Source organism: Muscardinus avellanarius (assembly GCF_963383645.1).
Source record: "Muscardinus avellanarius genome assembly, chromosome: 8".
NCBI lineage: Eukaryota > Metazoa > Chordata > Mammalia > Rodentia > Gliridae > Muscardinus > Muscardinus avellanarius.
The window spans coordinates 106850422-106876963 of NC_137794.1; the positions used below are offsets into that span (position 1 = coordinate 106850422).

The 26542-nt window shown below is 37.6% G+C and overlaps 1 protein-coding gene across 1 annotated transcript in view; it reads right to left on the reverse strand.

The window, feature by feature from the left end:
* The window catches only part of NOX3 (NADPH oxidase 3), a gene marked incomplete at both ends in the record, with an annotated part of 85308 nt that extends 61604 nt beyond the window's left edge, over window positions 1-23704 (reverse strand). The window contains 2 exons of the mRNA XM_080700152.1: window positions 20704-20902; window positions 23604-23704. Coding sequence (XP_080556278.1) covers window positions 20704-20902; window positions 23604-23704 — 300 coding nt within the window. The remainder of the gene's footprint in view (window positions 1-20703; window positions 20903-23603) is intronic.
* Between the last annotated feature and the right edge of the window lie 2838 nt (window positions 23705-26542).

The window sequence follows — 26542 nt, forward strand, 5'->3', positions numbered from 1 at the left end:
TATTACTATAAACTGGACACATTGAAGTTATAGCTATTTAATTAATTTGAACATCTGTTATCTTACCACACCTGATTAAAACAAGTCCCAGATGATAGTCCAAACATTTAGCTCTCTAAACATTTAAAACTTTGGTATCAATGAATACTTTGATGAAGAGTTACCTTATTTATTCTTTGTGATTCTGGGAGTTGAACCAGGGGTATTTACCTCCATGTTACAGTCTCAGACCTTTTTATTTTTTGTTTTGAAACAGGGTCTCACTAGGTTGCTGAGAGCCACACTACATTGTGGAGGCTGTCCCCCAACCTGTGATATGCCTGTCTCAGCCTCCTAAGTACTGGGATTTCAAACAGTGTGCCACCATGCCCAGCTCAGTAGGTGAACTTTATACTTGTCATTGAGCCCTGTCATTTACTTAATGGTAATTATGATAATATCTACCTGATAGTGTCAGTCCTTCTTCTCTTTAACCTTCAGAAACTCTCTCTCTCTCTCTCTCCCTCTCTCCCTCTCTCCCTCTCTCTCCCTCTTTCTCCCTCTCTCTCTCCCTCTCTCCCTCTACCTCTATCTCAGAAATACACTCATCATAATCACATGTAAGGAAAATGGTGCTACTTTTGGGGAAATATTAGTTGTGGCTGGAAGAAAAGATTAAGTTTACTTCTCCTTTGGAAAAGGCATTATTTTAAAAGTATTTTCCCCTCTAGAAATACATAACATCCAGGCACTTTGGCAGCATTAGCTTGAGATTAGAGGGAAGTTAGTAAAATATCCTCAGTAGCTTCTGTAACAATGAGCGATGTAGAGATGTAAAGTCTTTATATCATTTCTTTAAGCCAATAATCTTCCATGATGAAATGATTTGTTATTTCTAGAGTGTTTAGGATTTACATATTTTAGAGGCCTTATTCAGTTGGGTTATCAAAGTTAATTCAGAGAGAATTCATCCAGAATGTTATACAGTCTTCTCTTTTAAAGTCGATAAGTGTCAGAATCGATAGTTTCTAGTCTTTTGTACTCTTAACACAATATTACAAGCGAGAGACATATATACTTGCTATGGTTTGGATCTAAATATACCTAAAGGCCATGTACTAAAGGCTTGATTACAAGCCTGTGGTGTGATTGGGGAGTGATGGTACATTTAGAAGGGGGGTGCTAGTGGAAGGAAGTTAAGTCATTGGGAAAAGAGAATATTGGGAACCCAGCCTCTTCTCTTTTTCCTTCCTGACAACCACGAGGTGAACAGATCTCTAGCACATGCATGCTCTTCACTGTAACATTTTTTTCCCCACCACAGGCCGAAAGCCACAGTGCCTGTGACCATGGACCAAAATATCTGGAATCAGGAGCCCGAATAAACATTTCTTGTTTTAAGTTGTTTTTCTCAGGTATTTTGTAACAGCAACAGAAAACTAGCACCTGCTGAAGAAGAATAATGTATAAGCATGTTTTCGTTTGTTAATTGCTTAGAGTATTTCTAGTATTACATTAAACATAACTTAAAGGTGTATGCTTAAAAGCTAATCTTTATATGCTCCATTTTTATTTCTAAAATATGATTTTTTCTCATTTTGAATATATAAAAATTGTGTTAAAGTGTAGCTATTATTCACTTATAGCATACAGAATTGGTTAATGGTTGCATTGCAAAGTATAATTCATGATCTAACTCTTAAGTGTTTTTTAAAAAATTCTATTTTTGTCAAACTTGCAATGATTTTTAGTTCACTCATATTAAAGAATCATGTGAATTTTAAATTATACTTAAATTTATTCAGAGCTCGATGAGTTCATGCAGTTGATAGGCATATATATATTTTCTTCTTAACTTTTCTATTTTTCAAATTTCAGAAGAATCTGATGATACTCCTGGTCGGTTTATAATATTGTAATCAGACCTCAAATGACACAAGATATCATGTCTTACATCATACACTAAAGCCCAATCCCGCCTAGCCCGAAGGCTCCTCCATCAAAGCATTCAGTTTTATAAAGAAGACATCAAGTTTTGTTTATTAATTTACCTGATGAAGTTTTGGGGATACATATCAAGCCCAAATGATCTGCCTCACTTTTTACTTCGTTGAAGATCTTTATAGACTAGAAGTTAAATCTGAATCATTTCCAAAAAATCGGGGATGAGTTTATGGGGTTGCATTTAAGAAGGAAGGAAATTGAACAAAATCTACTGCAATTACATAAATACTCAGAATTTGCTGCATTTTATCTAATTGTTTTCATTACTGGTAGCTAGTGTCCATCTCATTTCTCAGAATTGTCTCAGTACTAAAAAAGTGAAATTGCCTTGTTTCCAAGGTGGCCACTATCTTCCTAATTAAATTAATGAATGCATTGGCTCTTTCAGCCTACCACAAAAGTTGAGGTGGCTTTCCCCCCTCCTTGTAAAGATCACCAATAATGATTCTCTAATGGAAAAAGTAGAGGAAAAAAAAACAAATGCAAGTTAATTGTGTGTATATATGAATGCAAACTCTATATCAACCTGGCTATATTCCTGCACCGGATTCATTCCGTCCAGGAATATTTTTAGTTTCTTAGCTAATCAGTTGACCCAACAAAGAAACACTTTGATCCTCAAGGGCAGGATTGATCACCTAGTAGCTTTTGCTGCTGCATACTAAATTCTCAGTTCCCTGTACTTATAGCAGAATTCACAGAGTATAAAAATAGCTCTGCCAAATTATCCTCTTCAAAGCATTAAATATGTTCTTGCCTTTTTCTGAAAGTATATATAAACATCAAAGTATTAAGGTGAAAATAGATGAAAAAATAAAGAAATGCAAACACATATAATCCCCAATTCTTACATGATTATCTTGAGAGTTATTTATTGTGATAATTATGTAATTATATTGGATACATCATTTTGAATAAATTCCATGTTTAAAGGAAAAGCAGAATAATAGGAAAAAGTTATAAAACACATATACATGAAAACATGTCTGATTTTAGAATAAATTGAGTTAAATCCATTGCTGGTACTTTAAATTTTACTGAATTAAGATTGTGTGTTTATTTCAGGTAACATATTTCCTCAGTATCATTTAACAATGGCCCGCATCCACATACTTAGTTTACAGTACTTAGTCCAATCTTTCTTCCCTTGCCTGTGGCATCATTCTTTAACTTATCCCACTTTCCTAATGTCAAATACTCTCTGAGATCACAGCATGCACCGCAGTCATAGGCACAGTGGTGATCTGAAGTCTGGTTTCCATGATTTCAAAGCCTAGGATACAGTTGGGGAGGTGACGGGTAGGTGTGCAAGAACTACAGCATCATCTAGAGGTGATGCTCCCGAGTGGTAAAGATGCCCTCCCAGGACCTCCTGAAGCATGAAGACATCTCCAGCCCTCTTCGGTCTCCTGAGCCCAGGACTTCTGTGCACTGTTGGCCTCTGATTTCCCTTCATCTTTGTTGTTGTTCAACTACCTTTGCAATACATTTATTTTTCCCATGTATTCCAAATCACCAAAACTTTTTTCTGAAGTCATTTGGAGAACCAGGGTTACCTGAAGATCTCAGTTCATAAGAAAGCTGAGTGATTAATCCAACATCTCCCAGCCAAAACTAAACGGCACAGTTCAAAGTGTCCTATCTTGCCAGTTTTAACTTTTTGGCTTAGAAATCTGGTGGAAGCCAAAATTATTGTGCTTGTTTGCTTTATTTATTTATTTATTTATTTATTTATTTATTTATTTATTTGGTACTGGGAATTGAATCTAGGTGTGTTCTATCCCTGACCTACACCCCCAGGCCTTTCCATTTGTTTTCTTTTTGTTTTGAAACAACACCCGTGATCCTCCTGTTTCAGCCTCCCAAGTATGGGGATTATAAATGTGCCCACCACACCCAGCTGTCATGCTCTTCAAGTGTTATACATTGTTCCTAGCACACATTAGATGTGAGTTAATATTAAGAAAGAAATATGGAACCACATTCATTTCTCTGCTTCTCAGTACATAAGACAACTGTACAAATTCCTGTAGATACAGTGGCAGGAATTCTCAAGCAGTCGGTAGCTTTGATTAAAGTTTAAAAGCAAAAGGAAAGCTGCCCTTTCTAGGTAGTGAATCATTTAACTTCTGAGTTCAGGAGAATTTAAAGTTGAAGAAGGCTAGCCTAGAAATCCCTTCTTTGCAAGCTGTTCATCTCTCAAAAGTCAAAGTGGATGCCAGAATTCCATAGATTTCATTTTTTCAAGATGAACATTCATATTTGAACATATTTCGAGCCAGATGGTTTACAGTTCATGTATTTGTTGGCATTTTCCTGCCACAACAACTAAATATTGAAGACACATATTTATGATGAGGAGGGCATTTCCAACCGTCCTTTCCTGCTGTTCTTCCATGTTGCGCTCATGCACCCCCGGCCTCCTCCACCGCAGGCTGCCACGAAAGCTCTGGGAGGCCCAGTGGGAATTACATCCATTTGATTTAATAGACAGGGGATAGGTGAGCTAGCATAAAACAACCCTCCTGCAAATAAATATTTCTCGTAACAGTCATGAATTTTCTGGCAGCAAATAAGAAAGCAAATGCACATCTATTGAAATGCTCTGTCTTCACTCTCCATTTAGACAAGCTGGAAAGTGTATTTTTCATTCTTCTAGAACTTTATAAGTGAGTCTGCCAACCCACGGGACTGTTTGATCAGAGTTCAGGAATGAACAGGAAAATCAAACAAAGGTTTAGTATGTTTTTTAATAGAGCCATCAGAGATGAAAATAGCAGCTTCAGGAAACATCGAGACGCTTGTGCTGAGGGATGGGAACATCGTTCGACAGGTATGTTGGTATCTCTCATTCGGGATGAAATTAGTTGTTCCTCTGTCATCTCATGCACCATTAGGAAGCTGAATCAAAAACAGTTCCAATTTTTCAAAATGGAAAAAATCACACACAGCCATCATTACAAACATCATCTAATGGACACAGGACATGTACATGAAAAAAGACCTGATACTATTTTTTTAGAGAGAGTTTTCAGGGTTTCCTATTTTGAAGAAAAAGTCTATGATCAACGTCCTTTACCTACATGGATTGGATGCTTCTGTTTTGATCAGCGTTTTGAACTAGAGGCATTTTATGATCGATAGCCTGGCTGATTAACTTGAACCAATTAAAAATGTTATTTGGAATGACTAGAATTTACACTGTGCTTCAGTCCATGGAAGGAGAGGATCAGTGGTCAGGTGCTATCCGTCTGCTCTCACTGATGACATAGCTCTTGAGAGTGTACATGTAATATTAAATGTTAAAAGTTGTACTGAAAATGTGACTTTATCTAAGGGAAGAGCATGATTTCATAGGACAACTGACTTAAAGAAATGCTTTGTTCTTGGTCGGTAACTTAAAAACTAAAATTAATTTTCCCATGCCCATATTTTTTTTAACAACTCTTTGAGCAGAGGAGAGAAATAAAACAATTGCTCAAAACCCATGTTAGAGTGCGTTTTAGTAGATTGATCTTCAACAAGAGCAAATAATTCCTGTCAGTATGCTGAAAATCAGGCAAAGAGGTCTGGAGTTGCTTGTGATACCAGATTCTTCTCCTGTGTTCCTCTTCATGTAGTCTCAACCCTCCCAGACAATTTAAGTGTCATTGGAATCTGAAGGTGCCACAAAACTTACCATTTCTAACTGAATGTAGCTCTTCTATTTTTCAGTTCAAAGTTCCTTCCAGGGAGGGACTTGAATTCCACAGGGGAAAAACCAAAGCTACACATCATTTAATTAATTGGTACTGGTTGTGATTAAAACAAGGTTGGAATTCATGGAACAGTCTGGGAAGTCAGGTAAGATTGGACATTGCAGTTTGGAATCTGAATTCCACTAGGCAGTAGACTAGAGGCTCAAGGAGGATTTCTATATTGCCATCTCAAGGAGAATTCCTTCTACTTGGAAGGCCTCAGTCTTTGCTCATAAGGCCTTCAGACTGATTGGGTGGGACTCACCCACACTATGGAGAGTAACTCACTTTGCTTAAAAAGTCTACTGATTGCAATGTTAAAACATCTCTAAAAAAATACATGATGTACATTCACAAACAAAGTCAATCACTAAGCCAAACTTGAGAAGAAGAAGGGAGGAGGGAGGGAATGGTGTGGGAACTGGGGAAGGGCTAAATGAGTGATGTGTGCATGTGTGCCTCTAACATTTTGTACCGCATTAAGATACATGACCACAAGCTGGGCGTGGTGGCATACGCTCGTAATCCCAAAGCTTGGGAGGCTGAGACAGGAAGATCGCACAAAGCCAGCCTCAGCTACTTAGTGAGGCTCTCAGCAATTTAATGAGACCCTGTTTCCAAATAAAGTATAATATAGGTCTGGGAGTATAGCTTGGAGGTAGAAAAGCCCCTGGGTTCCACCCCCCAGTACCACCAAATATAAAATAAAATAAAATAAAATAAATAAAATAAAAGATATATGACTACAGTGCATCAGTAAAAGAAAAAAAATACCTTCAGGGCAACATCAATATCAAACAATTGGGCACCACAGCTTAGCCAAGCAGACATGTAAAATTAATAATTCCATGCCTCATAAATCAGCCCTTTGAGAATCAGGTCAAATAGGATCTCTTCTGTAAGATTTCTACTGAAATTATTTCAGTCTAGTGTGGAAGATTAAAGGAGGCCTCTCACCTCAGGGAATACCAGTGCCACCAGGGGGCAGCAGCCCGCTCTGCTTTGGGAATAAGGAGGGCATGCCTACTGAAGAACTGTTTAACTTGGAATTTTAGAAGGAAGCTATGCGGAGACTCTTCTGGGCAGGTGTGTTAGTTAGCTTTTTGTTGCTGTAACAAAATATCTTAGAAAGTCAACTTTACAGAGAAAAGATTTGTTTTTGCTCCTGATTTCAGCCCCTGGTCACATGGCCCCATCACTCTGGACTTGTGGTGACATAGAACATCTTGGTGGGGAGGGTGTGGAGGAGCTGAGGTGCTCACCTCATGCAGGCCAGGAAGTAGGACAGGAGGCAGAGACAAAATATCATCCCAAGGTCAGATCCACGGAATTTAATCTGAAACCTTTGACTGGAATCTGCAGGTGCTAATCGGTGGGTCCTATATCCTATAGTTTCCATCACCTCCCAATAGAATATTCACAATTTGAAGTCACCAGTGGGTTAAGCCACTAATGAGGTGAGTTTCTTTGTGATCTAATAATTTTCTAAAATCCCTACCTCTGAACATTTCTGTACTGGAGACGAAGATTTCAATAATGAGCCTTTGACCTTTGAACATAAATCTAAATCATAAAGCAGGGGGAGTAGTAGTTGCAAAAACAGAGTTACAAGACCACAGAAGTGTGAGGAAACTGCAGGCCTCTGAACAGGTCGACAGCAAAGACGGTAGGTGAGAAGCGACGCTGGAGTCCTAGCCAGGGCTGGGACTTGAGTGCATGGGTCCTTACTGCTTTTTATGCATTTCCTAGGGCTGTGATAAATACTACAACATTGGCAGCTTCAAACAGCAGATTTTGTTCTCTGACAGTTCTGGAGACCAGAAATCTAAAAATCAAGGTATCAGCAGTGTTAGATCCTTCTGGAGGCTCTGAGGAAGGACCCCTTCCATGCCTCTCGTGAAGCTTCTGGTGGCTGCTGGTAATCCTTGGCCTTCCCTGGTGTGTTGGTCTTTTTTCTTTTGCTGTGACAAAATGCCCAAGATAATCAATATAAAAGGAGGAAAGGTTTATTTTGGCGCACAGTATCAGAGGTCTCATAGCCCACGGTGACTTGTGTGGTGGCACAGGACATCATGGCTAAGGACATGTGGTGGAGGTCATCTGAGAATAAAATGTCGGGATCCGATCCTGCATCCAGGGGCCACTGACCCATACTGGACAGCCACGGTTGATCAGTGAAGGGGGACTGGGGCACCTGTTGCAGACCAGCTGATTGCAATGATGAGTTCATCGAGAAGGGCAGCTCGGCAGAGCCCCCAAAGGATGGATCAACATCATTTTACCTTTTTAACTTTTGAAGTGAAGTGAGATTTTTAGAATTTCACATGAACTCTTATTGCTTTGTAACAATTTGGATTAGCAATTTTAAATGAAAACAAACGCTAAGACCCCAAGCGAACATTGACTGAATAAAAATGTGATTTAAAAGATCGGCCCCATGAAACAATAAAACTTATGGAGGCAAAATTTGTATCCTATGGAACTATATCAAATATTAAAGAGTTCTCTTTTACATACAGTCTGAGTTCAAGAAACACATCTGTTACCTAGAAATAGCTCATGAGCCCCCAGTCTGAGATGAATACTACAGCACTCGCAAGCCCTATGAAAGCATAAAACAGAGTCATTTCTAGAGCAGAAAATTATGTGGAGGTCAGGGGGGAGGATAGACTAGAAAAAGTGAATCTGAAAAACAGAAGGCAAAAGTAGGAAGTGTTTGCAATAGACCAGGAGAAGACACAGGAAAACTAACCCAAGAGTATCAGTGTCTAGCGCATTGCCGAGCCCTGTGTGGGCTCACTGGATGAATATGTGATTTGAGGGACATTTATAAAATCTGAAGCATGAAAAAATAAAATTTATGAAGGCAAACATTTTTTCTTACGGAACTGTTTCAAATATCAAAGAGTTCCTTTCTTCTCTTTCAAGAACTAGATCTATCAAGTACCGCTCTGCTTTCATTTTCTAGTGAAAAATATAACCATATACATAACTAATTAAATTAATATAGCTTATTATGACAAAAATAATTTCTTTTAACTTTGTGGATAGCACCACGTTTTCTATTAAGCTGCTAATACTCAGAACCAGATGATTTCAAAATCAGCCAAGCTTGAAAAATTATTGTCTCCAACACTCCCAATGATCAAAGCAACCCCAATTATAATATTATATTAACCAAGCTAAAAAATAGTATTAAAATCTCCAACCTTTCTGAACTGTAATTAGTCATCTAACTATGTATCCAAATTTATTTCATATATTTTCATAGTTAATTAATTATGACTTATTTAAAAGTATTCCATTTGTAAAACTTTGTTCTCCCAAACCTACAAATCAAATTGCCAAGGTACAAATTTTATTCTTAAGTATCTGCTTTAAATTGTATTAAGACACATTTAAGACCTAGAGAAAGAAACACTGGGAAATATGTAATTCTTCCTCTTTTAAAATTTAGACTTTTAAGAAGGGGGGGGGTTAGCCTGGTGTGGTGGCGCAGGCTTGTAATCCCCGTGCTTGGGAGGCTGAGACAGGAGGGTTGCACAGGTTCAAGCCAACCTCAGCTACTTAGTGAGGCTCTCAGAAACTTAGTGAGACCCTGTTTCCAAATAAAATATAAAATAGGGCTGGGAGTATAGCCTGGAGGTAGAAAGCCCCTGGGTTCCACCCCCAGTACCACCAAAAATAAATAAATAAACAAATAAACAAATAAACAAATATAAAATAAGAAGAGGGGAGGGTTAATTCTGAGGGACTTGACAATTTAAACAAAGAGACACATGAAAATATTCAAAATATTCAGAACAAATGACTGAATAATAAACTTATGATAAAGTAGTGCTCCTAAAAAATGTTTTTTTTTTTTTTTTTAATTTTATTTTATTGGTGCACTGTATTCATACATCATAGTGGGATACAAACTTTTGTAGACATACATGCACACATCGCCCAGTCAGCCCCCACCCGATCCCCACCCCATTCTCTCCCCATCCCTCCCTCCCATGCTTGGCTTAGTGGTTGACATCTAGTATTATAGCAATTTATCCAAAATTAAAAATGATAATCTCACATAACAGTTTCATTTGTCTGATACCAAGCTTTTGATGACTTAAAGATAACATTTCAATATTTCTTTTTGCTTTCTTTCTTACCAGAGAATATTTTTTTCTTTTTTTTTAGGTGAAACTATCATATATTTATTTTTCAGAAAAAAATCTATCCTGATATGGAATATGGACTCTAGATACCCAAAACAATCTCGAAGCAAAAACAAAGCTAGAAGATGTATATTTTCTGATTTCAAACCATATAAAGCTACAATAATTGAAACAGTGTAGTACTGTTCTAAAGGCAGATATATAGACCATTGGAGTTAAATACAAGCCTAGAGATAAATTCTTCCCTATATTGTCAAGTTATTTTTGACAAGGTTTCCACGAAGATTTGGTGGTGGAAATAATAATCTTTTAACTAAATATTGTTGAAAAATAATAATTACATGGAAAAGAATAAAATTGGACCCTTACCTAATCCCACATACAAGTATTAACTCAAACTAGATAAAAGACCTAAATATAAATCTTAAGACTATAAACTTTTAGGAGAAAATCTGGGTCATAAAACCTCACAACATTGAAATTGGCAGTGATTTCTTGGATATGATTTCAATGGCACAGGCAACAGAAGAGTATACAAACTCCCTAAAAAAATGTATATCCAAAGACAATGTAAACAGAGTTAAAAGTTACTAATAGAATTGGATAAAATATTTCCAAATGCTATATCTGAAGGTATATTAATATTCCAACTAGAAATCCTAAAAATTAACAACAATAAAGGCAAACAATACAATTTAGAGATAGGTAAAAGACTAACATAAATAATGAATCTCCACAGATAACCAATCTTAGTTGTCTGTTGGATGGAAACTCTTGTTTCTCTGGTTCTGGTGAGTTTTACCTATTTCTTCTTTGTAGTTAATCTCTTTGAGTATTTTCTCTAGCGCTGGTTTTGAAGACATAAATTCCTTCAGTTTCTGTTTGTCATGGAAGCTTCTTATTTCTCCATCTAATTTGATAGAAAGTTTTGCTGGATAGGAAATTTTTGGCTGGAAGTTGTTTTCTTTCAGAGTTTGGAATATGTTACTCCAAGCCCTTCTGGCTCTCATGACTTGGTTTGGGAAGTCTGGAGTGATTCTAATTGGTTTGCCTCTGAATGTCACTTGGCCCTTTGTTTTTGTTGCCTTTAAGATTCTCTGCTTGGCTTCCACATTGGTCATTTTGACAATTATATGGCGTGGGGATCCTCTTCTCGGATCCTGTCTAAAGGGAGTTCTATAAGTTTCCTGGATCTGTGTATCAACCTCTTGCTCTATATTTGGAAAATTTTCTGCTATTACTTCCTTGAAGAGATTGTTGATCCCTTTGGTATCACTTTCTTTTCCCTCCTCTATTCCAATTATTCTTAGGTTAGCTCTCTTAAGATGGGCCCATATTTCTTCAATGTCAGATTCCTGCTGTTGGATATCTTTTTCTAGATTAGAAACTATGCATTTATTTTTGGATTGCTCATCTTCTAAGAGCGAGATTCTGTTCTCCATGTGGTCTAATCGGTTGTTTGTGCTTTGAATTGAGGCCTTTACTTCATTAATTGCATCCTTTATCTCTTTTTGGCTCTCTCTGAGTTCTTTTCGAAGCACCTCTATTATTTCTACAGTTATTTTCCTGATTTGATCTTCTAGAAATCTCTGATTTTCTGTTTTATCAGGTTCTGATGTTGTGGGGTTGTGCACATTCATTACTTCAGTGTTATTCCTCTTTCCCATGATTTTGGAGGTTTGTGCCTTCTCTGGGTTCTTCCCTTGGGTCACTATGGCTTCACTTAAGGTGCTCTGGATCTCGAGTCTGTATTATCTCAGACCCTACTACTCCTTTACTGGGTTGTATCACAGAGTCTCCAACCCAGGGAGTCGATAGAGGCTGCTTTAAACTATGGGGGGTGCCAGGTTGCACGCTCTCCTATGGTGTGATATCTCTGCCACCACCACTCCCTCACTGGGTCAAGTCCCAGGAGGCACAACACTGGGATTTCTCCTCTGTGGCCCGCAATTTGACTCACTGTTCTTGAGTACGTAGATGTAGCTGTACTGGACTCGGTGAATTCACTGCTGCTGCCGCCGCCGGTGGCAATATGGCGCCTCTGCCACGCCCTCGGCCATGAGGCTGGCGTATTTTTTCTTCTCTGGTTTTGATTTCCACTCTGAATCCCTGCAGCGTGTGCTGAGCTCAGCCACTGGGAGCTTTAAATGCTGTCTGCGCCGAAAGATCCCGCCTGGCTGTTCCGCATCGGCTCACCTCGGCTTGCTGTAGCCGTCCGCTGAGTTCGCCGCTGCCGCCGGCAGTATGGCGCTGCTGCCGCGTCCTCGGGCGCGTGTGTCTCCTCTGTGGCCCTGAGCTCTGTTCTCAGTCCGCTTTCTCTCTGGAGCCTGGTGGTTTTTTTGTTTTTCTGGTGATGGTGTTTTCTGGCTATGAAAGGCGCTCTTTTTGTGGTAATGGAGATTGGTTGTTAGCGGGACTCTTAAGCCCCGCTTTTCTCGGTCGCCATCTTCCCGGAAGTCCTAAAAAATGTTTGATGCACACCCTGAGGAAAATATTTCAAACTTGTAGGACAAATGCTTTATAGAGTATATTTGCCTATCAGTTAAAATCACATTATCTAGAATGCAATAAAAAATTCCCATTGGCTCACTGAGGGCTTAGGTATCATGCTCAAAGTCAAAACATGGCAGAACAGAGATCAAATATTAAAAATTACTTGAAATGACTACCAGAAATTAACCTGGATGTAGACTGACATGAACTCAAGTTTTTTGGGTGAGAAATTCGATCAATTATTCAGATGTTTACTATTATGAAAATATCTGCATGAAAAAAGGTTTCCAGATTTCACCTATATTTTCTGGTCTGTGTAAACATATCTGTGGAAGTTTACTTTTGAGCCTCTGCTCATGATCTTAATAGATGCAGCGAGCAGCCCTATTACTTAAAGCACATAAAAAGGAGCAAGGTGTGGTGGCACACCTGTACTTCCTGTACTTGGAAGGCTGAGACAGGAGAATTGCAGGTTTGAGGAGAGCCTCGCCAACATCGTAAGACTCTCTGCAATCTAGTGAGACACTGTTTCAAAACAAAATAAAGTAAAATAAAATAAAATGGGCTGAGGGTGTAGCTTGGAGGTAGAATGCCCCTGGGTTCACTCCCCAGCAACACACACACACACACACACACACACACACACACACACTCACTCACTCACTCACACAGATATGCCAGCTATGATATTTTTAAATATTAAGAACTTCATAACCAGGCTTATGACAAGAATGGAAAACATTAGATATCTAAATGAAAAGGGAGCACTTAAACAGTAGAGATGTGTGTGTGTGCTGGGGAGGTCCCAGGCAGGAGACCCACCTTAGGACCTGCAGCTTAAAGATGCCCCGTGCATACCCAAGTGTTTCAGTCGGCATTTTTACTGCTGTAATCTAAAATAACTGATCGCCACAACTTAGGGGAGATTTATTAGCTCACAGTTCTGTAGAGTTCAGAGGTTGCAGTCTATGTCAGGCCAGTTTACCTCCATAGAGCTCAGGGAATGGGAGCAGAAAGGAGAAAGAGGGAGAGGGAGAGGGAGAGGGAGAGGGAGAGGGAGAGGGAGAGAGAGAGAGAGGATGTCAAGTCAAGCGCAAAGGCTCTGCTCTCACATCACAAGGCAGGAAAACCAGGGGATTCAATGACTCAAGCAGTCTGAGGCCACACCCCAATGACTCACCTCCTCCAGCGCCTAAGTTACCACTCAGTAAATCCATTAGGATTTATTCATTGATGAGGTTGCAACCCTCATGATTTAATTAGATCAACTCTGAACATCAGTACATGAGCTCTTTCAGGGCACAAACCTAACACCAAGAGATAGTATCAGGGATCCTGTCTATATTAGTTAAGTTTTTCTATTGCTAGTAACACAATATACAGATTGGTTAATATTTAATGAAAGAAATTTATTTTGGTTCACAGTTTTAGAGGTGTGAGATTAAGGTGCTGCACTTGGTGAAGGTGTTCTTGCTGGCAAAGTCCCAAGGAAGGATAGGGCATTGTGTAGTGAGAAACAAGGAGTGTACGTGTGTGTGTGTGTGTGTGTGTGTGTGTGTGTGTGTGTGTATGTGGTGTATGTGTGTGTCTTCTGGTCTCTTTCATTTTTTTTACAAGTCACTAGATTCAATCATAAAAGCTCCACTCTGATGACCTTATCTAATCCCAATAACCTCACAAAGGCCCCAACTCTAAACAGCACAGTTGGTTCAGTTTCTGCTCTCCTCCTCCCCACTTCTTGTACTGCAGATTAAACCCAAAGTTGTTCTACCACCAAGCTATGTCTACAGAACATTTTAGTTTGAGACAGGACCTCAATACATTGGCAAGGCTGGCCTCAAACTTGAGATCTTCCTGCCTCAGCCCTCTAGGTGCTGAGATTACATGTATGCACCACTACACACAACTACACACACAGTTTCCACTCTTTTAATACATCACAATGGTGATAAATTTTAACAGTGTTAGATTTGAGGATATTCTCAAACCACTGCCCAATATAGTAAGGCCTAATGGAAGAAGAATCTGTCAAATCTCTGCCCTATTTGTTAATAGGAATGGAAAAACTTTTGCTTATAAGCCTGGATGGAATGCTTTATTTTTTATTGTGGAAGAAAACAGAATCACTTTGAGAGTTGAAACTCTCAATTTATACTGCAAATTGATGAAACATGGAGCTACAGATTAATGTAAAAATAGTTTATAACCAGTCAAATGTTTTAGAATCTTGACAGAAGCACTAATATATGCTATCCAGAAGGTGGAACTCTATTATTTGTTTTACTTTAAGACTGTAAGATGACCTTACATATAGATATTTTAACACATAAAAGGTTCAGTACAAGCAAGGTGTGGTCATACACACCTATAACTTCAGTACTTGGGAGGCTGAGATAGGAAGGTCACAGGTTCAAGGCTAGTCTTAGCAACTTAGCGATACTCTCAGGAAAAAAATAAAAAAGGCTAGTGTTGTAGTTCAGAGATAGAATGCCCCCAGATGTAACCCCCAGGGTCCATAATAAAAAGGTTTCAGTACAAAGCAAGAGTTCATAGAAAATAAATTGAGTATTTACTATCAAAATGATTAGGATTAGTGAAGCAATAATTCTACAGAGAGGAATTATTTCAAGTTACATTTTATGAAAGTATTTTTCCTACACTTTGAGATACATTTTTGAGAACCATAAAAAGTAAACATAGTTCTCATGGTAATATTATGGTGAATATTGTGCATATTGAGGGATAAAGAAAATTAATGTTTCTCTTGATGTTTTCAATGTGAGAAAAAAATACAGACATAAGATCAAGAAGTCAGAGAAGAGACTCTATAATTACAAATTCAAATTAGAAGTATCAGTAAAAAAGTCATGACATATTTTATCTAAAAGATTATTTTCTTTCTATTTTTACTGAAAAGGGCTAGGAAAAAAACTACCAAGTATCAATGGGCAGTGAACATCCCTTGATTAGCTTGTGGTTTTGTAAATGCCATTTGTCAGTAAAAATCATGAATCTATGAAGAAGTGGCCAAGTCTAGGTTTTCCTGAGCAAAAAATTTATAAGACCCTGGAATGTCCGGTCATAACAGGAAGCCAAGAAAGCTTGTAATGTCAAGGAGACTTAAATTCCCACTGGTCAGAAGTAGGATACTGTGAGGATCAATAGAGATCATAATTTATCAAAATGTAATAATGTATAAATTCGTAGAAAAGAAACACTGCAAATGTCACATTCGGAAGATGTTGAAGGGCCAACTCATTATTTTGAAAACTGATAAGGGAAAGAACCAAACATTTCTACTTTTTATCTGATCTTTCTGTCTGAACTGTACTTAGGGTAATCAAATGCTTGATGAAGAGATTTTTTTTTTCTTTTGGGGAGTACTGTATTTGAGCTAATTATTGCAAAAGAAAAATCAAAGTAAAAAATGATTGTTTTGTGACTCACAACTCTGACTCTCACCCAACCTGAGTGAACCTAGGCAGTTTACCATCACTGGCTGCTAACAATCACAAAAAGAACATTGACCAGACATTACACACATTTTCATGGTATGTAATACTACACAGAATTTCTGCCAAACAAAATATTGAATCATTATTTGATTAGGCTCCTAGATATAACTAATAGCCTTCAGGAAATATTGGGGACAGAAGGATATTTAAAATAATGCCAAGATACAGTTGGCAAATTTCAGACAAAAAAATGCTCTATAGGACGACCTATTCAGATTCTTCAAACAACAAAACACAGCTCAAAAGCCAGAGGAAAGCTATAGTTGAAAAGAGACTTTAGAGAAATTAATCAGTCACATGTACCTTAATAAAAACCTGACAGAAAGACAAGACTATAAAAAATTATGAGATAGTAAGGAAAATTGGTCACTAAGTGAATCTGGTTATATTAATTTTATATCTTTAAGAATGACAATGTAAATGTGGCAATAATTTTAAGAGTCCTTATCTTCTAGAGATATGTACTTAAATATGTATAGATAAAATGACATAATATCTGATTTTTTTATTTCAAAATAATCAAGAGATAGGCAGAGAAGGGTAGGAAAGCAAATGAATAAAGATTGAGGTAGAGTTTATTACTTCTCAAGCTGGGACAGGTACCTGGGAATTTGTGATATTATCTTCTCCAATATTTTCCACAAACAAAACTAAAAAAGGAAATAATAGAAAGATTTAGAAGATATCTCAAAATAAATATGTTTAAAATAACCATATTGGTATGGGAGAAAGACAGTCATTAAATAATAACATGAAATAATGACAGACATGTGGAACAAAATGATAAAGATAAAAGAGAAAGCAACTAACACAACAATATAAATATTCTTAAGAATTAGAGTATGCTATCAACCAGACTATATTTTGAAAAAAATCTAAAACACATGATCTTCAAGAAAACAGGGACTGGTGCAATGTACTCAAAGAGAATTAGAAAATGCAAGAATAGTAATTATTAGTCACAATTCTTCTTTATATTTTTTATTGGTGCATTACAGTCTCACATCATAATGTGGATCATGTTGAGTACTTGGTGTTCTCCCCACCCCTGCTTCCCCATTTCCCTCCCTCCCAAGGTTAGGTGTTCAGGTCAGCAATGCTGTATTCACATCACACAGTCACGCGTAGCTTTCTATTAATGAGCTGCCTTCTTCCTCCTCTACCCTTCCTTCCTGGCTTCCCCTCCATTGTTAAAGTCCCTATGGTGTTCCTAATACTCCCTAGCTGGAGCATATTAGAGAAAACATACTCCCTTCTCTTTCTTGGCTAATCTCACTTAAAATATGTTCTCCAGGTCCTTCCATCTTCTTATGAATGGCATAATTTTGTTCTTCTTTATTGCTGAGTACAATTCCATTGTGTATATTTCCCATAACATTTTATCCATTCATCTGTTGATGGAGACCTAGGTTGGTTCCATATTTTGGCTATTGTGAATTGTGCTGCTATAAACATGGGTATACATATGTTACTGTAGTTATCTGATTACACCCACTTTGGAAATATACCCAGTAGTGGTATAGCCGGATTGTATGGTGGACCCATTCCCAGTTTTCTAAGGAATCTCCACACTGAACTCCATAGTGGCTGAACTAGTTTGCACTTCTACCAACAGTGTAGAAGAGTTTATATTTTCCCACATCCTCATGAGCATTTGTTGTTATTTGATTTCTTTATGCTTGCCACTTTGATGTGGTTAGATGGAATCTCAGTATAGTTTTGATTTGCCTCTCTCTGATTGCTAATGATGTTGAATATTTTTTTCATGTACCTATTGGCCATTTGTATCCCTTTTTTTTATCTATATAATTTAGTTGCCCATTTCTTTATTTGGCTTGTTTTGCTAGTGTAAAGTCTTTTGAGCCCTTTGTATATTCTGGATATTACCCCTCTATCAGAGTGGTAGCTGGCAAAGATATTCTCCAATTCTGTAGGCTTTCTCTTTAGATTCTTGATGGTTTCCTTTGATGGGAAGAAACTTTTTAGTTTGATTCCATACCACTTGTTAATTCTTGTTTTAATTTCCTGCATTTTGGAGGTCTTGTTGAGGAAGTTACTACCTGTTCCTATGTGTTGGAGTGTTGAGCCTATGCCCTCCTCTATTAGCTTTACAGTCTCTGGTCTGATTTCTAAGTCTTTGATCCATCTTGAGTTGATTCTGATGCACAGTGAGAGGTAAGGGTTTAGTTTCATCTTTCTACAAATGGACAGCCGGTTCTCCCAGCACCATTTGTTGAAAAGGCTGTCTTTCTCTAGCGTATGACTTTGGCCCCTTTGTCAAAGATCAGTTGACTATATTTGTATGGGTTTGTTTCTGTATCTTCTGTTCCATTGGTCTGTGTGCCTGTTATTGTGCCAATATCAAGCTGTTTTAACTACTCTTGCTTTGTAGTATATTTTGAAGTCAGGAATTGTGATGCCTCCTGTATGGTTCTTATTGCTGAGAATTTCTTTGGCTATTCTATGTCTTTTGTTTCTCTACATAAAATTCATGACTGATTTTTCTAGATCTATGAAGAATGTCAATGGTATTTTGATAAAAATTGCATTGAATCTGTAGATTGGCAGAGTGGCCATTTTGATGATATTTATTCTGCCTATCCATGAAAATGGAGATCTTTACATCTTCTAAGTATTTTTTTCAAAATTTTTCTTTAAAGTTTTATAATTTTCATTGTAGAGGTCTTTTACCTCTTTGGTTAGGATTACCTCTAGGTATTTTATTGGTTTTAATGTTATTGTGAATGGAATTGTTTTCTTTATTTCTTTCTTTGTGGATTCATTGTTGGCAAATAGAAAAGCTACTGATTTCTTTAGGTTGATTTTGTATCCTGCTGCTTTGCTGAATTGGTTAATCAGGTCCTATAGTCTTTTGGTTTTGGGGGTCTTCTCTTCTAGATATAGAATCACATCATCTGTAAACAGGATAATTTTAATTCCTATTTTCCTATTTGAATTCCTTTCATGTTCTTCTCTTGTCTTATTGCTGTAGCAAGAGTCTCAAGTATTATATTGAAAAGAAGGGGTGATAGTTAGCATCCTTGTCTTGTTCTTGATTTTAAAGGGAATTCTTACACTTTTTCCCCATTCAATATGATCTTGGCTTTGGGTTTATAGTATATTGCCTTAATGATGTTGAGATACATTCCTTCTATTCCAGTTTTTTGAAGTGTTTTTTTTTAACATACATGGGTGTTGGATTTTGTCAAATGTCTTTTCAGTATCTATTGATATGATCATGTGATTTTTTCTCAGTTCTATTTATGTAATGAATAATATAGACTGATTTGTGTATGTTGAATCAACCTTGCTTTTCTGAGATAAAACCAACTTGGTTGTGGTATACAATTCTCTTGATATGGTTTTGAATGTGTATAGCTAGTATTTTGTTTAGAATTATGCATCTATGTTCATTAAAGATAGTTTTCTTTAATTTTCTTTTCTTTAGGTATCTTTGTTTGGTTTTGGTATTAATATGATAATGGCCTCATAGAAGGAGTCTGAAAGAATTCCATCTCTTTCGAGTTCCTGGAACATGTGTAGTATGGGGATTAGTTCTTCTCTGAAAGTTTTGTAAAATTCATCTGGAAACCCATCTGGGCCTGATGTTTAGGATTAAGAGACTGTAAATGATCATTTAGATGCATGACCCAAGAGAGTCAATTGCCAAAAGATTTTAAGATAATTTTTATATAAAAATAGAGAGAAATGGGTAACAGGAGGAACTCTACATGAAGAAGATTCTATAGTTGAGCAAATAAGGCGACTTAACTGAGGGGATGGGAAGAGGGAATAGGGAAACTCTCTAAAGCACATCATGTACTTAAACAAACATATCAAACTCAATTGCTAAGCAAAGCAATGGAAGGAGGGAGAGAGAGGGAATGGGGCGAGAATTGTGTAAGGGCTAATTGGGTGATGTTTGCATGTATGTCTTCACCATCTTTTATCCCATTAAGATGTATGACTATAATGCACCAATTAAAAAAAAGATACACAAACGAACAGGTTTTCTATTTTCAAAATATAATCAATTAGTAAATTGTGCTTCTCACATCAGAGAGGCAAGAAGCATAAGAAAGTAAGCAAGCATGGGGAGTCAAAGACACAGCACAATCCCCAAGACTACACCCCAGAAACCCACCTTCTCAAGCTCCCCCACCAGCCTAGGTGACTGCTCATTTTGACGGATTCATCTAGTAATGAGATTACAGCCTCCTGACTTAAGCATATTAATCTTGAGCTTTAATGCATGAGCTCTTCAGGGGACATCTATATCTCACCATGACAGTTGTTAAGATAATGTGAAAACTGAGAGAAACTGTTTTGACATATAGAACTGATAGAGAATAAGTATCCTTAACATAAGGACAATATGAGGCAGTTCTAGAAACTTGTAAGAAAGACACAAATGGTCCAAGAAAAAAATTATTGAAATGAAAATGGGTGACTAAGAAAAGAAGTAACGACATTGGTCAACACATGAATACAAAGGAATTTAACTTTCTTAATAATCATAAAAATACCTCTGAAAAAAAGTGTTTTTCATTTGATTTGAAAAATTAAAATGGTAGACTCTATGAAGTTGACAAGAATATGGGAATGGACACTTTATGACCTTCCGGAGGGTGGGTTAATTGTTAAAACCACTTGCAAAAGCCATTTAGCAGTGTGTAGTTGATTTGGACATCGGTACACTCAACCATCTAACAATCATGCTAAGTACCTGCCTGAAAGAAACTCTCAACATGTGTATCCGCAGGGCTATGCACAACAAGTTTATTACTGCTTTTAAGAAAGTAATAAATTTTAAACTACCTTATGTCCAGGCACAAGAGAATGCATAAAAGGCACTTCGCTCTTGTAATTCTCAACATTCTTTTCATCACTCTTGACCAAATTCACTTCTTGATTGGTGTTTGATGTTTTATCATCTATTTGGTGGACAAATGATATGTCCTCCCTGCTTTCCTGGTGAATTTTTTTATGATTGCAAATTGATATGTTCTTATGGATCCTTAAAAAAGAAAAAATATGGATCAGAAAAGTAAAATAACAAAGCCTTGATTTGGGAAGATAGCCCTAATTAGTAACCCAAAGCTCAGTAGAAAGGAGTTTATGGAAGTGGGTGTGGAGGGAGAAGCATTTGGGATGAAAAGGCTGCTAGGACCTGGGGAATCTAAAGGGCTGGTGAATTGGTTTGAAAGCTACAGGCTCTTCGATATGAAGTTCTAGGCCAGGTTTTTTATTTTCTATTTGATATTTAAAAAATCACTGAGAAAATATCTTAAAAATGGCCATGTTACCATCATTAAAATTAATTTTTTTGGTGTTACTGGGGATTGAACCCAGAGGCTTTCAAGCTAGCCTTTTAAATAGAGTTTTGCTGTTGACTTTTGAGTATGAATGTTACAAGACTATTTTCTTCTCTTATGATTACATGTTAATTAAATATTCTGATTACATTACATTGTGATTACATATTCCCTGCTTCAGTCTTTCCAAAGGCAGCATTTTAGATGATCTTGAAGTAGTCTTTCATAAATTATCACTTAATAAAAGAAAAGAAGCGTAGCCAATTATAATTAAGTGTTCAAGAGCTAACAGTTATTTTTTTATTTTCAAAAATAAGTTCTAGGAAATCTATGTAGCCTTGTATTCTGAGAGGCTAATAATCCTTATATCAACTGAAAAAATGACATTGTTAAATAAATGAGGTGCAAAATTTGATTTACCTTAATATTGTTACAGTCTGGTGAGGAAAATCCACAGTATTCTTCATCCTGTCACTTACAAATTAAAAAAGTATCCATTGTTTATTTCAATCCTATAATGGACATGAATGACTATCCATACAAATGCATACTGTAATTGACACCAGTTTTTCAGTGTTAAGACACATGTATTTTTGTTTTGCACAAATACACATACGTGCTGAAATATTTATGTCTACTACTTGAGGACAGGCATGGTTTGTAAGTTTGTGTGTGTGTGTGTGCATGTGTGTGTGCATGCATGCACTGCACATGTGCATATGTACACACACGTGAATGCAAAAATCCAAAGAATTTTAATTATGATGAATTACAATTCAGGGCAGCTGGTATACTCTTCTGCTCACCTGTCTTTAATAATAAGAAAACATTTCCAGTCTCAATATCATGTATGGGGAAGGAGAGGGAGTTGGGAGAGAGAGGGAAGCTTACCAAGAGATGTGTGCATATATGTCACTATCATTCTGAACTACATTTTTTTTTTTGTGGTACTCGAGATTGAACCCAGGGGGAATTCTACCTTGCAGCTACCCCCTCCAAGTCCTATTTTTTATTCTTTATTTTGAAACAGGGTCTCACTAAATTGTGGAGAGAGCCTCACCAAGTAGCTGAGGCTGGCCACGAACCAGAAATCCTCCTGTCTTATTCTCCCAAGTACTGGGATTACAAACATTTGCTTCCGAACTACATTATGATATGCGACTAAAATGCATCAATAAAATCATTTAAAATAAAAAAAATGAACAAACATCTTTACCTGTAAATTTGAAACTCTTAATCATGCAGCTAATTTAAGGAGGAATTTTTAAACTTCTGGCAATTGTTCTACTAAATCATTATTTAGCTTTATGTCACTGTATCTTATGTCATTGTATCCAGTCTGTTTGGGGTTACTTAGGAAGGTAGGACAGAAGCGCCACTCAGGTTCAGGGTTTGTTTAAGCAAAACTAATGATCTGTCTAGCAGTTTATCTGGATTATGCTGGGTCCGCAAATTAAATTTCTGCACCATACAGATAGTCACGTAGATGATGTGAGGATAACTTTGCAAACTCGCCACTTGGTGCTGCCCCATATGCCAGTGGAAATGACAACAGGGTTGTTCTTATGCTATTATTTACTCTTAAGTGTTCACTTAGGGAGTTTTTCTTTTGTTTCTGTTACCACAGAGATGAATTATTTGGTTATTCTGTGTTGCCCGCCATGGTGTGTTTGTGGTGGAGTTGATAATTTGCAAGTGAGAAGCTGCAGAGTTAGACATTCAGTCAACTGGAGTCAACGGCTGGGTTCCTAGAAGTCCTGGGTTTGCTATCACCCCCTGGCGACACTTGGATAAAGTGCTAACCTTTTTTCATGTCAGTTTCTATGACCGTATCAGGGAATGATTATAATGCTTAGCCTGTGGGCTTACTGTAAGGACAGTTTTCAGTTATCTACATCAAGTCAGTTGCACTAGAAGGGAGGCTGAGACAGGAAGATTTCTAAACAAAATATAAAAGGGGCTGAGGGTGTAGCTCAGAGGTAGAATTCTCCTGGGTTCAATCCTCATCAAACCCCCTACATCCTAACATAAGAAATGATTTTCATCAACTCAACTCCTGGGCACGGAAGAGCATAGATAAATAAAACATGTCAATTATTACCAAATGTCCCTGTTATATAAAGGGAACCAGAATATGTTACCAGTTATGCTACTTTGGCACAAGGATTACTTTGAGCTGAAGGTCATAAAAACGAAGCAGACATAAACACAAGTTCCCTGCCTTCTCGCTCTTTGCCTAAAAGTGGGAAAACCTTTTCACAGTTGTCCTCTACGAGGAAGGATGAAGGTTAATCACTGAAAGTACCCTTATCTTATTATCAGCTTGGAATGGCACCAGAAGAATCTATAAAACGAACTTCACTAAAAAAAGTTTATCAGCCTTTCATCTTCTCATGTATCTACCTGTCCACAGCTTGCCGCTCTTCAAGGTCTTTAATCACTTTATTTTGTCCTTTCACTTCTTTAATCTTACTGTTCTTTGTTGAAGATTTGACATAAGCCATAATTCTGAGCCACCTCTTTGAGATGCTCATTCCCTGGGTTTCTTGGGGAGAAAGGGCATAAGGAAAGAGTTTTTCCCCTTTTTCTATACATGCAACAGAGATCCCCATTTATTTTTTTTCTAACAAAAGAAGCTTCTGCTTGACTTCTTCTCCGGTAGCTAAAAGCTAGGGTCTGTAAATCTGGCTGAAGATTTAAATCACTTGTGAAGTTTTTTTTTTTAAAAAAAAATACAGATGTCAAGTAGACCTCATGTCAATTAGAATTTTTGGCATTTGGCCTGGGCATTCTTAATCCTTAAAGCTGATCCTAAGAGCAGCCAGGACTGAAAACTTCTAGGAAATGAAAATTTTCTTTTAAAGAAACCTATCTTTTGACCGCACAGAGACGCAGGGGCAGGAGCGGGGTTATCTACGTTTCTCACTTCACTGAAAAGCACTTAGAAAAAACCCTGTAATATCTGCTTTTGTTTCCTCAACTACCGTTCTCCTTGCAAGCATTGCTGTTGGGTTTCTACCGCTGCCACGGACACGACATCGATGGACGGCTTTCTCTGTGTAGAATGGATCTGCCCATGTGACCAATCTCTCTGTCCTTTGGTTCTTCTTTTCTTGACTTTAATGGTGGCCCCTCTTCTAGTTCCCATTCAGTGTTTCCCAGTTGTTCCTCCTCACTTTCCTTCAGGGGCTCTCCTTCCTTTGTCCAACATCTTAAATGTTGGGATCTCAAATCACTGTGACCCTTTCTCTCCTTACACTTCATGCTCTCCGCCATGTTCGTGGCTTTACCCTGATGCTGGCGATCACAGATCTCTCTTTATAGCTTAAACTTCATCCTGAGCTCTGGATTTTAAATGGCTAAGTCTGCAGTTGTCATTGTATGCCTAGAATACTTTCTATCCCATAGTAGGAGGAGGGGCTTACTTACTTTAAAAATTTAATAAATTTACTCATGGGCAAAAGGTCTATGAGACCATCCAAAGAAGAAGTTTGGATTTTGTCTTGCAGACAGTGAAAGCTCATTAAGAAATTTTGAAGCAGCAGACTGAAATGATCAGAGGTGCATTTTTAGAAAGATAGCTCTAGCCGTACTTTAGAAGATAGACAGTCTGGGAGACAGATCATAGAGACAATATGAGAAAATGGTTAACTAACATTTATTCAGTTTGAAGGGACTTGACTACAACACCCCAAAACATGACACTATGGAATAAATATTACTTTGAGATGAAGACAATTGGGGAATAGCAGACATAGGAAAAGCTCCCCAAACACAAATATGTATAGAACTAAACCTGCTTTCCCTCTTTGTTCTATCTTATGTCAGTTTAATTCATAGGGCCACAACAATTGACCCTAAGAGAGTAGAGGAAAAAAAACGTTTTCATCTCCTACAAATTCCTGCTATTTGCCATGTACCAAAGTATGTACTCTTCACGTTCTGTCTCACTAAACGAACACACTAAGCCAGGCACAATGGCATGCTTCTGCAATTCCAGTACTTGGGAGCTGAAAGAGGACAATTGCAGGTTCAAGACCAGTCTCAGCAACCTAGCAAGACTCTCAGAAATCTAGTGAAATCTGACCTTGTTTCAAAACAAAACAAAACAAGAAAAGAAAAGAGAAAAGGGTTAGAGGTAGAGCTTAGGGGTAGAAAGCCCCTGTGTTCAATGCCAAGTAACACACACACACACACACACACACACACACACACACACACACACATACACAGACACCAGTGAGAAAGGATTATTATCATGCCCACTTTGCTAATAAAAACCAGATGACTAAAGAGACTTGGTAATTTGTATGAGGTTAGGAAGCAAATGAAGTTTTGGAGTGCTAACTCCAGGAAGAGAGTTAGTGAGGCTTGGGCTTGGGTGGTAGAGGTGAAAAGGAGGAACCTGATCACATGTTCAAGGAACAGCACTTGTATCATGAAGTAGAGGGACCGTGAGAGGAGGGGTTTGGTGTGAGCTCTAGGTTGCCATCTGAGGCAGATCTGTCAGTCTCAGTATCATTACCAACCCAAAGCTTCATTTCCATTAAATTATCTGCTCCTAGACAAAACTTATCATTTTGCATAAATTTGCATTTACATTTTTGCACTTTTTGTTCCCTGTCTCCACCTTGATATTATTAATTCTTTCTTCCATCTATTCAAATCATATAAGAATGGCAACATTTCAAGACCTGCGATTCAAGTATTAGCTCTTTCATACAATTTTTCTTATAATTTTAGCCAATACAGAATCTCTTGTTCTTAAGAGGTATTATCTACATCCAAAATTTTAGACAGATGATCAGAAGTAGCGAGGCATAGCATTTAAGCGTATAAACTTTACAGCAATAAAGACCCTTGGTTCAAGTTATTACATGCCTTCGTAACGTGATGGTCTGAATATTTATGCCCGTGTCCTCCAGTTCATAGGCCGAGACTCTCACCCCCAAGGTGATTAGATCATAGAGCTGGAGCCCTCATGAATAGGATTAGTGTCCTTATAAAAGAGTCCCTAGAGAGCCCCCTTGTCCCTTCCCCCATGCAAAATTAGAGTGAGAATACAAATGTCCATGTGGAAACAGGTCCTTTCCAGACACCAAATCTGTTCACATCTTGATTTGAGACTTCCCAGCCTCTGGAACTGTGAGCAATAAATTTCCATTGTTTATAAGCTTCTCTGTCTTGAGTATTTTGTTAAAGCAGTCTGACTGAACTAAGGCAAATTGGAGCTGATTTTTTTCTTCAGCTGTAAAATGGGGATTTCTATAACAATGTGTACAAAGTGTAGTGAACATTTCATAAAATAATGCATGTAAAGTGCTTAGCACCTTGCCTGACCC